General features: G+C 38.0%; 1 protein-coding gene across 1 annotated transcript in view; it reads left to right on the top strand.

The window, feature by feature from the left end:
- Positions 1 to 16,141, top strand: part of DROSHA (drosha ribonuclease III) — a 734,939-nt gene that overhangs the window by 569,580 nt on the left and 149,218 nt on the right. Inside the window, exons 22-24 of the mRNA XM_053714616.1 lie at positions 12,480 to 12,582; positions 12,682 to 12,752; positions 14,399 to 14,443. Of these exons, the coding sequence (XP_053570591.1) occupies positions 12,480 to 12,582; positions 12,682 to 12,752; positions 14,399 to 14,443 (219 nt within the window). The remainder of the gene's footprint in view (positions 1 to 12,479; positions 12,583 to 12,681; positions 12,753 to 14,398; positions 14,444 to 16,141) is intronic.

The following is a 16,141-nucleotide window of genomic DNA, read 5'->3' as shown; positions in this document are numbered from 1 at the left end:
TGGAATGCTGATATGTCTTCTAAATCAACTCTACTTTCCATTTCTTTCCAGGGTAACAAATTATTTGGTTCTCAGTTGGATTCTATTATCTCAACTGTTACTGGTGGGAAAGGAACCTTTTTACCACAGGATAAAAAATCTAAGGGTAAAAACAGGGCTAATAATCGTTTTCGTTCCTTTCGTTTCAACAAAGAACAAAAGCCTGATCCTTCATCCTCAGGAGCAGTTTCAGTTTGGAAACCATCTCCAGTCTGGAATAAATCCAAGCCTTCTAGAAAAGCAAAGCCAGCTTCTAAGTCCACATGAAGGTGCGGCCCTCATTCCAGCTCAGCTGGTAGGAGGCAGGTTACGTTTTTTCAAAGAAATTTGGATCAATTCTGTTCACAATCTTTGGATTCAGAACATTGTTTCAGAAGGGTACAGAATTGGTTTCAAGATAAGACCTCCTGCAAAGAGATTTTTTCTTTCCCGTGTCCCAGTAAATCCAGTGAAAGCTCAAGCATTTCTGAAATGTGTTTCAGATCTAGAGTTGGCTGGATTAATTATGCCAGTTCCAGTTCTGGAACAGGGGCTGGGGTTTTATTCAAATCTCTTCATTGTACCAAAGAAGGAGAATTCCTTCAGACCAGTTCTGGATCTAAAAATATTAAATCGTTATGTAAGGATACCAACGTTCAAAATTGTAACTGTAAGGACTATCTTGCCTTTTGTTCAGCAAGGGCATTATATGTCCACAATAGATTTACAGGATGCATATCTGCATATTCCGATTCATCCAGATCATTATCAGTTCCTGAGATTCTCTTTTCTGGACAAGCATTACCAGTTTGTGGCTCTGCCGTTTGGCCTAGCTACAGCTCCAAGAATTTTTACAAAGGTTCTCGGTGCCCTTCTGTCTGTAATCAGAGAACAGGGTATTGTGGTATTTCCTTATTTGGACGATATCTTGGTACTTGCTCAGTCTTTACATTTAGCAGAATCTCATACGAATCGACTTGTGTTGTTTCTTCAAGATCATGGTTGGAGGATCAATTCACTAAAAAGTTCACTGATTCCTCAGACAAGGGTAATCTTTCTGGGTTTCCAGATAGATTCAGTGTCCATGACTCTGTCTTTGACAGACAAGAGACGTCTAAAATTGTTTTCAGCTTGTCGAAACCTTCAGTCACAATCATTCCCTTCGGTAGCCTTATGCATGGAAATTCTAGGTCTTATGACTGCTGCATCGGACGCGATCCCCTTTGCTCGTTTTCACATGCGACCTCTTCAGCTCTGTATGCTGAATCAATGGTGCAGGGATTACACAAAGATATCTCAATTAATATCTTTAAAACCGATTGTACGACACTCTCTAACGTGGTGGACTGATCACCATCGTTTAATTCAGGGGGCTTCTTTTGTTCTTCCGACCTGGACTGTAATTTCAACAGATGCAAGTCTCACAGGTTGGGGAGCTGTGTGGGGATCTCTGACGGCACAAGGAGTTTGGGAATCTCAGGAGGTGAGATTACCGATCAATATTTTGGAACTCCGTGCAATTTTCAGAGCTCTTCAGTCTTGGCCTCTTCTGAAGAGAGAATCGTTCATTTGTTTTCAGACAGACAATGTCACAACTGTGGCATACATCAATCATCAAGGAGGGACTCACAGTCCTCTGGCTATGAAAGAAGTATCTCGAATTCTGGTTTGGGCGGAATCCAGCTCCTGTCTAATCTCTGCGGTTCATATCCCAGGTATAGACAATTGGGAAGCGGATTATCTCAGTCGCCAAACGTTGCATCCGGGCGAATGGTCTCTCCACCCAGAGGTATTTCTTCAGATTGTTCAAATGTGGGAGCTTCCAGAAATAGATCTGATGGCGTCTCATCTAAACAAGAAACTTCCCAGGTATCTGTCCAGATCCCGGGATCCTCAGGCGGAAGCAGTGGATGCATTATCACTTCCTTGGAAGTATCATCCTGCCTATATCTTTCCGCCTCTAGTTCTTCTTCCAAGAGTAATCTCCAAGATTCTGAAGGAATGCTCGTTTGTTCTGCTGGTAGCTCCGGCATGGCCTCACAGGTTTTGGTATGCGGATCTTGTCTGGATGGCCTCTTGCCATCCGTGGACTCTTTCGCTAAGACCAGACCTTCTGTCGCCAGGTCCTTTTTTCCATCAGGATCTCAAATCCTTAAATTTGAAGGTATGGAGATTGAACGCTTGATTCTTGGTCAAAGAGGTTTCTCTGACTCTGTGATTAATACTATGTTACAGGCTCGTAAATCTGTATCCAGAGAGATATATTATAGAGTCTGGAAGACTTATATTTCTTGGTATTTTTCTTGGCATTCTTTTAGAATTCCGAGAATTTTACAGTTTCTTCAGGATGGTTTAGATAAAGGTTTATCCGCAAGTTCTTTGAAAGGTTCTTTGAAAGGACAAATCTCTGCTCTTTCTGTTCTTTTTCACAGAAAGATTGCTAATCTTCCTGATATTCATTGTTTTGTACAAGCTTTGGTTCGTATAAAACCTGTCATTAAGTCAATTTCTCCTCCTTGGAGTTTGAATTTGGTTCTGGGGGCTCTTCAAGCTCCTCCGTTTGAACCTATGCATTCATTGGACATTAAATTACTTTCTTGGAAAGTTTTGTTCCTTTTGACGATCTCTTCTGCCAGAAGAGTCTCTGAATTATCTGCTCTTTCTTGTGAGTCTCCTTTTCTGATTTTTCATCAGGATAAGGCGGTGTTGCGAACTTCTTTTGAATTTTTACCTAAGGTTGTGAATTCCAACAACATTAGTAGAGAAATTGTGGTTCCTTCATTATGTCCTAATCCTAAGAATTCTAAGGAGAAATCGTTGCATTCTTTGGATGTTGTTAGAGCTTTGAAATATTATGTTGAAGCTACTAAGTCTTTCCGAAAGACTTCTAGTCTATTTGTTATCTTTTCCGGTTCTAGAAAAGGCCAGAAAGCTTCTGCCATTTCTTTGGCATCTTGGTTGAAATCTTTAATTCATCATTCCTATGTCGAGTCGGGTAAAACTCCGCCTCAAAGGATTACAGCTCATTCTACTACTTCCTGGGCGTTTAGGAATGAAGCTTCGGTTGATCAGATTTGCAAAGCAGCAACTTGGTCCTCTTTGCATACTTTTACTAAATTCTACCATTTTGATGTATTTTCTTCTTCTGAAGCAGTTTTTGGTAGAAAAGTACTTCAGGCAGCTGTTTCAGTTTGAATCTTCTGTTTATGTTTTTCATTAAACTTTATTTTGAGTGTGGATTATTTTCAGCGGAATTGGCTGTCTTTATTTTATCCCTCCCTCTCTAGTGACTCTTGCGTGGAAAGATCCACATCTTGGGTAGTCATTATCCCATACGTCACTAGCTCATGGACTCTTGCTAATTACATGAAAGAAAACATAATTTATGTAAGAACTTACCTGATAAATTCATTTCTTTCATATTAGCAAGAGTCCATGAGGCCCGCCCTTTTTTGTGGTGGTTATGATTTTTTTGTATAAAGCACAATTATTCCAATTCCTTATTTTATATGCTTTCGCACTTTTTTCTTATCACCCCACTTCTTGGCTATTCGTTAAACTGAATTGTGGGTGTGGTGAGGGGTGTATTTATAGGCATTTTAAGGTTTGGGAAACTTTGCCCCTCCTGGTAGGAATGTATATCCCATACGTCACTAGCTCATGGACTCTTGCTAATATGAAAGAAATGAATTTATCAGGTAAGTTCTTACATAAATTATGTTTTTCTTACCTTAAAATTTGACTTTTTTCCCTGTGGGCTGTTAGGCTCGCGGGGGCTGAAAATGCTTCATTTTATTGCGTCATTCTTGGCGCTGACTTTTTTGGCGCAAAAAAATTTTTTCTTTGTTTCCGGCGTCATACGTGTCACCGGAAGTTGCGTCATTTTTTGACGGTTTTTGCGCCAAAAGTGTCGGCGTTACCGGATGTGGCGTCATTTTTGGCGCCAAAAGCATTTAGGCGCCAAATAATGTGGGCGTCTTTTTTGGCGCTAAAAATTATGGGCGTCACTATTGTCTCCACATTATTTAAGTCTCATTTTTTATTGCTTCTGGTTGCTAGAAGCTTGTTCACTGGCATTTTTTCCCATTCCTGAAACTGTCATTTAAGGAATTTGATCAATTTTGCTTTATATGTTGTTTTTTCTATTACATATTGCAAGATGTCCCAGATTGACCCTGAGTCAGAAGATACTTCTGGAAAATCGCTGCCTGGTGCTGGATCTACCAAAGTTAAGTGTATTTGTTGTAAACTTGTGGTATCTGTTCCTCCAGCTGTTGTTTGTAATGAATGTCATGACAAACTTGTTAATGCAGATAATATTTCCTTTAGTAATGTTACATTACCTGTTGTTGTTCCATCAACATCTAATGCTCAGAGTGTTCCTGTTAACATAAGAGATTTTGTTTCTAAATCCATTAAGAAGGCTATGTCTGTTATTCCTCCTTCTTGTAAACGTAAAAGGTCCTTTAAAACTTCTCATTTTTCAGATGAATTTTTAAATGAACATCATCATTCTGATTCTGATAATGATTTCTCTGGTTCAGAGGATTCTGTTTCAGAGGTTGATGCTGATAAATCTTCATATTTGTTCAAAATGGAATTTATTTGTTCTTTACTTAAAGAGGTCTTAATTGCATTAGAAATAGAGGATTCTGGTCCTCTTGATACTAAATCTAAATGTTTAAATAAGGTTTTTAAATCTCCTGTAGTTATTCCAGAAGTTTTTCCTGTCCCTGATGCCATTTCTGAAGTAATCTCCAGGGAATGGAATAATTTGGGTAATTCATTTACTCCTTCTAAACGTTTTAAGCAATTATATCCTGTGCCATCTGACAGATTAGAGTTTTGGGACAAAATCCCTAAAGTTGATGGGGCTATCTCTACTCTTGCTAAACATACTACTATTCCTACGGCAGATAGTATTTCCTTTAAAGATCCTTTAGATAGGAAAATTGAATCCTTTCTAAGAAAAGCTTACTTATGTTCAGGTAATCTTCTTAGACCTACTATATCTTTAGCGGATGTTGCTGCAGCTTCAACTTTTTGGTTAGAAGCTTTAGCGCAACAAGTAACAGATCATAATTCTCATAGCATTGCTAATCTTCTTCAACATGCTAATAATTTTATTTGTGATGCCATCTTTGATATCATTAGGGTTGATGTCAGGTATATGTCTCTAGCTATTTTAGCTAGAAGAGCTTTATGGCTTAAAACTTGGAATGCTGATATGTCTTCTAAGTCAACTTTGCTTCCCCTTTCTTTCCAGGGTAATAAATTATTTGGTTCACAGTTGGATTCTATTATCTCAACTGTTACTGGAGGAAAAGGAACTTTTTTACCACAGGATAAAAAATCTAAAGGTAAATTTAGGTCTAATAATCGTTTTCGTTCCTTTCGTCACAATAAGGAACAAAAGCCTGATCCTTCACCCTCAGGAGCGGTATCAGTTTGGAAACCATCTCCAGTCTGGAATAAATCCAAGCCTTTTAGAAAACCAAAGCCAGCTCCCAAGTCCACATGAAGGTGCGGCCCTCGTTCCAGCTCAGCTGGTAGGGGGCAGATTACGATTTTTCAAAGAATTTTGGATCAATTCAATTCACAACCTTTGGATTCAGAACATTGTTTCAGAAGGGTACAGAATTGGCTTCAAGATAAGGCCTCCTGCAAGAAGATTTTTTCTTTCCCGTGTCCCAGTAAATCCAGCGAAGGCTCAAGCATTTCTGAAATGTGTTTCAGATCTAGAGTTGGCTGGAGTAATTTTACCAGTTCCAGTTCTGGAACAGGGGCTGGGGTTTTACTCAAATCTTTTCATTGTACCAAAGAAGGAGAATTCCTTCAGACCAGTTCTGGATTTAAAAATATTGAATCGTTATGTAAGGATACCAACATTCAAAATGGTAACTATAAGGACTATCCTTCCTTTTATTCAGCAAGGGCATTATATGTCCACAATAGATTTACAGGGTGCATATCTGCATATTCCGATTCATCCAGATCACTATCAGTTTCTGAGATTCTCTTTTCTAGACAAGCATTACCAGTTTGTGGCTCTGCCTTTTGGCCTAGCAACAGCTCCAATGATTTTTACAAAGGTTCTCGGTGCCCTTCTGTCTGTAATCAGAGAACAGGGTATTGTGGTATTTCCTTATTTGGACGATATCTTGGTACTTGCTCAGTCTTCACTTTTAGCAGAATCTCATACAAATCAACTTGTATTGTTTCTTCGAGAACATGGTTGGAGGATCAATTTACCAAAGAGTTCGTTGATTCCTCAGACAAGGGTAACCTTTTTAGGTTTCCAGATAGATTCAGTGTCCATGAAAAAAGACGTCTGAAATTGGTTTCAGCTTGTCGAAACCTTCAGTCTCAATCATTCCCTTCGGTAGCCTTATGCATGGAAATTCTAGGTCTTATGACTGCTGCATCGGACGCGATCCCCTTTGCTCGTTTTCACATGCGACCTCTTCAGCTTTGTATTCTGAACCAGTGGTGCAGGGATTACACAAAGATATCTCAATTGATATCTTTAAAACCGATTGTACGACACTCTCTGACGTGGTGGACAGATCACCATCGTTTAGTTCAGGGGGCTTCTTTTGTTCTTCCGACCTGGACTGTGATTTCAACAGATGCAAGTCTGACAGGTTGGGGAGCTGTTTGGGGGTCTCTGACAGCACAAGGGGTTTGGGAATCTCAGGAGGTGAGATTACCAATCAATATTTTGGAACTCCGTGCAATTTTCAGAGCTCTTCAGTCATGGCCTCTTCTAAAGAGAGAATCGTTCATTTGTTTTCAGACAGACAATGTCACAACTGTGGCATATATCAATCATCAAGGAGGGACTCACAGTCCTCTGGCTATGAAAGAAGTATCTCGAATACTGATTTGGGCGGAATCCAGCTCCTGTCTAATTTCTGCGGTTCATATCCCAGGTATAGACAATTGGGAAGCGGATTATCTCAGTCGCCAAACTGTACATCCGGGCGAATGGTCTCTTCACCCAGAGGTTTTTCTTCAGATTGTTCAAATGTGGGGACTTCCAGAAATACATCTGATGGCTTCTCATTTAAACAAGAAACTTCCCAGGTATCTGTCCAGATCCAGGGATCCTCAGGCGGAAGCAGTGGATGCATTGTCACTTCCTTGGAAGTATCATCCTGCCTATATCTTTCCGCCTCTAGTTCTTCTTCCAAGAGTAATTTCCAAGATTCTGAAGGAATGCTCTTATGTTCTGCTGGTGGCTCCAGCATGGCCTCACAGGTTTTGGTATGCAGATCTTGTCCGGATGGCCTCTTGCCAACCGTGGACTCTTCCGTTAAGACCAGACCTTCTATCGCAAGGTCCTTTTTTCCATCAGGATCTCAAATCCTTAAATTTGAAGGTATGGAGATTGAACGCTTGATTCTTAGTCAAATAGGTTTCTCTGACTCTGTGATTACTACTATGTTACAGGCTCGTAAATCTGTATCTAGGAAGATATATTATCGAGTCTGGAAGACTTACATTTCTTGGTGTCTTTCTCATCATTTTTCCTGGCATTCTTTTAGAATTCCGAGAATTTTACAGTTTCTTCAGGATGGTTTGGATAAAGGTTTGTCTGCAAGTTCCTTGAAAGGAGAAATCTCTGCTCTTTCTGTTCTTTGCTAATCTTCCTGATATTCATTGTTTTGTACAAGCTTTGGTTCGTATAAAGCCTGTTATTAAGTCAATTTCTCCTCCTTGGAGTTTGAATTTGGTTCTGGGGGCTCTTCAGGCTCCTCCTTTTGAACCTATGCATTCACTGGACATTAAACTACTTTCTTGGAAAGTTTTGTTTCTTTTGGCCATCTCTTCTGCTAGAAGAGTTTCTGAATTATCTGCTCTTTCTTGTAAGTCTCCTTTTCTGATTTTTCATCAGGATAAGGCGGTGTTGCGAAATTCTTTTTAATTTTTACCTAAGGTTGTGAATTCTAACAACATTAGTAGAGAAATTGTGGTTCCTTCATTGTGAACTAATCCTAAGAATTCTAAGGAGAGATCTTTGCATTCTTTGGATGTAGTTAGAGCTTTCAAATATTATGTTGAAGCTACTAAAAATTTCCGAAAGACTTCTAGTCTATTTGTTATCTTTTCCGGTTCTAGGAAAGGTCAGAAGGCCTCTGCCATTTCTTTGGCATCTTGGTTGAAATCTTTAATTCATCATGCTTATGTTGAGTCGGGTAAAACTCTGCCTCAAAGGATTACAGCTCATTCTACTAGGTCAGTTTCTACTTCCTGGGCGTCTAGGAATGAAGCTTCGGTTGATCAGATTTGCAAAGCAGCAACTTGGTCTTCTTTGCATACTTTTACTAAATTCTACCATTTTGATGTGTTTTCTTCTTCTGAAGCAGTTTTTGGTAGAAAAGTACTTCAGGCAGCTGTTTCAGTTTGATTATTCTGCTTATAATTTCAGGGTTTTTTTTTTCATTATAAGATTTAAACTTTATTTTGGGTGTGGATTATTTTCAGCGGAATTGGCTGTCTTTATTTTATCCCTCCCTCTCTAGTGACTCTTGCGTGGAAAGATCCACATCTTGGGTAGTCATTATCCCATACATCACTAGCTCATGGACTCTTGCTAATTACATGAAAGAAAACATAATTTATGTAAGACCTTACCTGATAAATTCATTTCTTTCATATTAGCAAGAGTCCATGAGGCCCACCCTTTTTTGTGGTGGTTATGATTTTTTTGTATAAAGCACAATTATTCCAATTCCTTATTTTTTATGCTTTCGCACTTTTTTCTTATCACCCCACTTCTTGGCTATGCGTTAAACTGATTTGTGGGTGTGGTGAGGGGTGTATTTATAGGCATTTTGAGGTTTGGGAAACTTTGCACCTCCTGGTAGGAATGTATATCCCATACGTCACTAGCTCATGGACTCTTGCTAATATGAAAGAAATGAATTTATCAGGTAAGTTCTTACATAAATTATGTTATTTGCAATGGTGTGTATCATATTGCAATAATATTACGATTGTGATTATGTACCTTATCAAGCACAAATTATATCACTTTGTTTTGAATTTTGAATGTACATTCACATTGGTGTATTAATTAACATGAATACTCGCTATAATAGTATATGTTTTTTATATATATTTGTCATATAAATTTGAGCACTATATAGTACTAATCATGTCACTTTACTTCACACCCACTGACAAGTATCCAACCAATGAATAAGATTTAGTTGCCGCTTTTAACTTAGACTACATTGACCAATAGGTACTGAGTGTTGTTGTAGGTGAGCCCAGAAACAGAACTTTTTTTCACTTTCTGCAATGAGATTTTTTGTAGTAAAAAACTTTCTGCAGGTCATTTTGAAATAAAATTCAGTTTTAAATTGTGTGTGTATGTATGTATGTATGTATATATATATATATATGTATATGTATGTATGTATGTATATATATATATATATATATATACATACATACATATATATATATATATATATATATATATACAGGTATATATTATACACCCCCCTGCATATCAATATCACCCTGGTCTCTTCATGCATACCCCCCTCCCTGCATATCAATATCACCCTGGTCTCTTCATGCATACCCCCCTCCCTGCATATCAATATCACCCTGGTCTCTTCATATCAATATCACCCTGGTCTCTTCATGCATACCCCCCTCCCTGCATATCAATATCACCCTGGTCTCTTCATGCATACCGCTCTCCCTGCATATCAATATCACCCTGGTCTCTTCATGCATACCCCCCTCCCTGCATATCAATATCACCCTGGTCTCTTCATATCAATATCACCCTGGTCTCTTCATGCATACCCCCCTCCCTGCATATCAATATCACCCTGGTCTCTTCATATCAATATCACCCTGGTCTCTTCATGCATACCCCCCTCCCTGCATATCAATATCACCCTGGTCTCTTCATGCATACCGCCTTCATATCAATATCACCCTGGTCTCTTCATGCATACCCCCCTCCCTGCATATCAATATCACCCTGGTCTCTTCATGCATACCGCCCTCCCTGCATATCAATATCACCCTGGTCTCTTCATGCATACCCCCCTCCCTGCATATCAATATCACCCTGGTTTCTTCATGCATACCGCCCCTGCATATCAATATCACCCTGGTCTCTTCATGCATACCCCCCCCCCCCCTGCATATCAATATCACCCTGGTCTCTTCATGCATACCCCCCCCTGCATATCAATATCACCCTGATCTCTTCATGCATACTGCCCCTGCATATCAATATCACCCTGGTCTCTTCATGCATACCCCCCCCCCCCTGCATATCAATATCACCCTGGTCTCTTCATGCATACCCCCCCCCCCCCCGCATATCAATATCACCCTGGTCTCTTCATGCATACCGCCCCTGCATATCAATATCACCATGATCTCTTCATGCATACCGCCCCTGCATATCAATATCACCCTGATCTCTTCATGCATACCGCCCCTGCATATCAATATCACCCTGTTCTCTTCATGCGGATACTCCCGCTGCATATCAATATCACCCTGTTCTCTTCATGCGGATACCCCCCCTGCATATCCATATCATCACTCAGTCTCTCAATGTATACCCCCCATATCACCCTGAACTCTTTACATATACCCCCTGCATATCAATATCACCCTGGTCTCTTTATGCATACATACCCACTACATATCAATATCACCCTGGTCTCTTTATGCATACCTCCTGCATATCCATATCACCCGGTCTCTCTATGTATACCCCCTATGCAGTTTTCAAGAACTCTCCTTGTTGTATACCCCCTGCATATCAATATTACCCTGGTCTCTTCATGCATATCCATATCACCCCCAACTCTTTACACATACCCCCTGCAATATATTATATAAATATAACTTTCACATATACCACCATACTGATTACTGTGTTGTACGTAAAGTGACAGCCCAATACCATTTATTTAAATCGTACTGTACTCGGCAGACAGGCAGGCACATACTTAACATATATATTATTATTATTATTATTAAGAAGCTGGGGATGAAAGGGAGGAACTTGTCAGTGTCTCATGTACTGCTACTTTCAAAACAGACTTCGGAACGGCGGCTACAATAACTAAATGACATGCTGTAATTAGTGCACTGCTCACCACCTCCTGCACACGGTAAGGCGACAGCGATCCAGGGAAGGGACTCAATAAGTTAACAGGAGCTGCAGTGATAAAAAAAAAAACTTGCGGTTGCGGTACACTTACTCACCTCACAGACAGTCACAGAGATCGTGTGAAAGCAACTCCTCCCATTCTGGCGGGTCAAAGTAAAAAAAAATAGCGTATCTAAGTATCAATTTCAGGAGCAGCAAATAATGGACAGTACTGCACTAAAAATGTTTGTGTGCCGGTTGTCAATTTGAAATCACTGCGCTGGCCAATCAGAAATTTAAAAAAAATCGGTTTGAAGAAAATTCTCTGCACAACGGACCTGCCCGTTCTTTCTGCAGATGAGATCGCAGATCGCACTATGTCCTGCCTTGGGGTAGGTGTGTTACGTGCCGATTATGTGATTGGCCTCTTGGGGTTTTAAATAGAGCACGGTTTTTAACATGTCATACAGCCTGATGAAATGGCAGCTTGTGCCGAGTAACGTGGTGCTGTGTGTTTTTATAAACATTTTAATAAATATTTTATTGAACCTTGCTCTCCCAATGCTGTAATTTGGGAGAATGTGGGGATCCATTATTGTGTAGACCTATCGTAGGTGCTACACTTCAGTTAGCAGCGTCTCTTCCTCAGGACCGGAAGTCGTGACGAAATTGGAGACAAGCCCCTTCGAGTTCATGCAGTCTTGACGGAGTGTGTGAGTTAGCCAAGCGGCTCTGAAGCCTCGGCTTGTGCGTTATTGCACTGGATGTGCATCTCCCTTTGTGAGTACCCTGCTGTTGATTCACACGCTACTGTATTGTTCCATAGATACTGCACCATAAGGCGCCTCTTCTCCTTTTGTCTTTCAGGACATTGTTTCTACCACCCACCTCTTTTAAGAGAGCAGCCTTCCGTTTCACCATCGTCCTATCACCATTGGATATATTGGACTTTTTAATATTTGATTTGTCCTTTTCTAATAATGTGTTTATAATGTTCTAATAATGAAGTATATGGTATAATTATATTTTCTAACTGGTATACAGTATTATATCTGTGACCTGCATTTGGGCCATTACTATTAGACCTTTTGCATTTATAGTGTGCGCACCTCTAACAAATGTATTTATATTGTGGTTTTGCTTCTGGGTTATAAAAAAGATTGTAGGTTTGATAAAATTTCCATTTTTATTTGTATTTATTTTTTTACAAAGTGAACATGTAAAGCAAATGAGAGAGTAATATTCTTTATGAACAAATGCAATTATTTGGTTTACCCAAAGATCTTAAACTCTTCCTGTTCTTTTTTTTTTTTTCCCGCCACAGAAACTTGAACTGGATTGTTACATGCTATATGCCCACGGTCCTGACCTCTGTAGAGAAGCACATTTGAGACATGCCATGGCAAATTGTTTTGAGGCCCTTATGGGTAATTATTGTGCATTGAATTGTATTGAACTGGATATTTGTATTGCCTATATGTAAAAGTTTCCACATGAAATATATTTACATTATTTTCATATTGCAGGTGCCATATATTTGGAAGGCGGTCTTGACGAGGCAAAGAGTTTATTTGGACGATTGCTTTTTAGTAATCAGGTACTATTGTTTTAAAGTAACAGTCTACACCAGAATTTTTTATATTTTAAAAGATAGATAATCCCTTTATTACCCATTCCCTAGTTTTGCATAACTAACAATTATATTAATACACGTTTTACCTCTGTGATTACCTGGTATCTAAGCCTCTGCAGAATGCCCCCTTATTTCAGTTCTTTTGACAGACTTGCATCTTAGCCAATCAGTGCTGACTCCTAGGTGTAACCACCTGCATGAGCACAGTGTTATCTATATGATACACATGAACTAACACCCTCTAGTGGCCAAAAACTGTCAAAATGCATTCAGATAAGAGGAGGCCTTCACAGTCTAAGAAATTAGCATATGAACCTCCTAGGTTTAGCTTTCAACTAAGAATACCAAGAGAACAAATCAAAATTGGTGATAAAAGTCCATTGGAAAGTTGTTTAAAATTACAAGCCCTATATGAATCATTTATTTGGACTAGAATGTCTCTTTAAGTAAATTAAGCCCTTCGCAAGCTAGAAAAAAAATATTTAATGTTGAGAAAATAGGTCATTTTATTTTAAGTTTTCTATACTCTTATTATCAAAAGTAACATCTAAACCTCTTGGGATTTCTTTTTAATTTAAACTTAAACTATACCTTTAAATTAAAATATACATTGCTTGTAAAAGACCCAACTCTTTCCTCCCTCTTTATTTCATAATTTACTCTTCTGCATTTTCAATGTTTTTTTATTGTGTTTTATTGACCTATATTTTAAAGGGACATCAAACTTTTCAAATAAAGATAGCAAGAGAACGAAGAAATAGTTATAATTGGAGTAAATTAGAAAGTTTCTTAAAATTACATGCTCTGTTTGAATCATGAAAGAAACAAATTGGATTTAGTTTCCAAGCTTTCCACCTTTTTTTTTAACATTCTCACTCCCCCACTCCTCAATCAATATAATTTTCCTTTATTTTGTATTTATATATGATATAAAACAGCAGGAAATGCTTTTCAAATGTTTGAGCAAATATTTAGTATTAATTGTTGCTAATGTGGTACATCAGTGTTGACATTAGCATGGACGAGTGATGCCATTCGCTTTGGCTGGTTTGCATTCACAGTTTGAATGCATATTAAAAATGCATGTGTGTTAGAATTTTTTTTTATTAATTATATTAAGGTGTTTATACAGCAGTGTATTGTAAAATCGTACACACAGACATGTTTTTTAGCTTACAAATATTGCAAAACATCATTACAAATTACACTATTTTGTGTACATTCTTACAAATGTTCATATTTGTACTTTTATTTTTTGGAATGAAAATGATTGGGCAAATAAAATTAACCAATTCAAAATCATATTTAAACAAATATAGTAATGCAGATAACAACAATTCTTTTTATCTGTGCCTAATTATTTTTGCAGGATTCGTTTGGCAGAGTTATCTTTTCTTTGCTGTAAGCTTTGCTTGTTAAAAGCTTGAGGGGATGTCAGTTGTGTACAAGCTTTTTATTTTCAAATTAATTTGCAGGCAGTATTGGATTTTCTATGAGCCAAGTCAGCATCTAAAATATTTGCGTATTTCAAGTAATGACATTTTATTTAGTGCTGTGGAATTTCCTAAATGATTGCCTTGAGCATTAATGACATTTTTCAACATCTACAGGACCTACGGGACGTGTGGCTTAATTATCCACTACACCCACTTCAAGTAAGCAAACCCCCCCCCCCCCTTTATTGTAATAGGCATAATTCTAGTTATTACTCTTTTTTTTTTTTTTTTCCATTTATCTTCAATTCCTATTGGTGACATTTGTGACACTGGTGTTAGATATATTAACAAGCTGTAATTTGCGTATGTGTGTGTATATATATATATATATATAAATATAGAGAGAGAGAGATTGAGAGAGAGAGAGAGATTGAGAGAGAGAGAGAGAGAGGGAGGCAGGCAAAGGAAGAGTGCACTCACCAGGACTTTTCAAAGGTTTATTTCCTAAAGTCCTGGTGAGTGCACTCTTCCTTTGCTTCTACAATTTTGTCTGTTGCACCCCAGGCATTTGTGACCTGGTATCTAGAGTGCTTGTCTTCTCTACAATTTTATATATATATATATATATATATATATATATATATATATATATATATATATATATATATATATATACATACAAACACACATCTCTTATTATAAAAAAAAATATTCAGAAATCCAGAATTTTTCATAATTTTTTTTTCTCTCATTAAAAAGGATGAAATTATCAAAAATTACAATTTTCCCCGCCAGTAAGTCACAATCTTCTCTACATGTGCCCTTGGTTTGGATTTTGTGTTCTAATATGCAAATGCTAGTCTATATTCATTTAAAACAACTATTACCTTTCGGATTGCAGTGCTACTTTATTTATTTATATTTTATCCTCTATGGTGTCAACTTGTAAGTATAATCTAGTCTTGAAATCCATGAAATGGATGCTTCTTTTTAGCCTTCTGGACAGATATTGTTAAGGAGATAAATTATCCAGATGGCAGGTACTTAATGAACCATAGGTAGTGGGGTAATATTGCAGGTTTGTTCTTTATTTCAGAATTAAATTGGTGTGTAAATGTATCATTGCCTTGGAAACAGCTTAGTTTATGACCACTTTGGTTTCCAGTTTGGTCTTAAACACCTTTTGTTTCCGCTTTTTATCACTACCTACAGCCATAGTGATTTTGTTTTCAGAGAATTTTCTTGCTGTCTGGATATTGTTTTGATAAAACAATAATAATTTAAGACATTTAGGTGGTTCAGGAATTGCTGTGCTCTACGTAGCAGATGCCAATATTACTTAAAGGATCAATTAACACAGTAGATTTGCATAATCAACAAATGCAAGATAACAATACAATGCAATAGCACTTAGTCTCAACTTCAAATGAGTAGTAGATTTTTTTTCTGACAATTTTAAAAGTTGTCTTTTTCCACTCCCCCTGTACCATGTGACAGCCATCAGCCAATCACAAATGCATACACGTACCATGTGACAGCCATCAGCCATTCACAAATGCATACACACTTATTCTTGCACATGCTCAGTAGGAGCTGGTGACTCTAAAAGTTAAAATATAAAAAGACTGTGCACATTTAGTTAATGGAAGTAAATTGGAAAGTTGTTTAAAATGGCATGCTCTATCTGAATAATGAAAGTTTAATTTTGATTGAGTGTCCCTTTTAAGTTTCATCAAACATGGTTGTCTTTATTGGAGTAATTTTTTACACCAGTTTTCCCAAAGGTTTATCTCTTCATTTTAGAGAATTTACAAAATCATGCTTTCTCCATCAAAGGCCGACTCATCAACGTTACCAATGTGAGCTCTAGATGTTATTTCCATTGCAACTAATTTATCAGCATTCACAGATATCACA

The sequence above is a fragment of the Bombina bombina genome, chromosome 5 (assembly GCF_027579735.1).
Source record: "Bombina bombina isolate aBomBom1 chromosome 5, aBomBom1.pri, whole genome shotgun sequence".
NCBI lineage: Eukaryota > Metazoa > Chordata > Amphibia > Anura > Bombinatoridae > Bombina > Bombina bombina.
The sequence above is the reverse complement of the archived record's forward strand: the minus strand, read 5'-3'. Positions and strand labels throughout refer to the sequence as shown.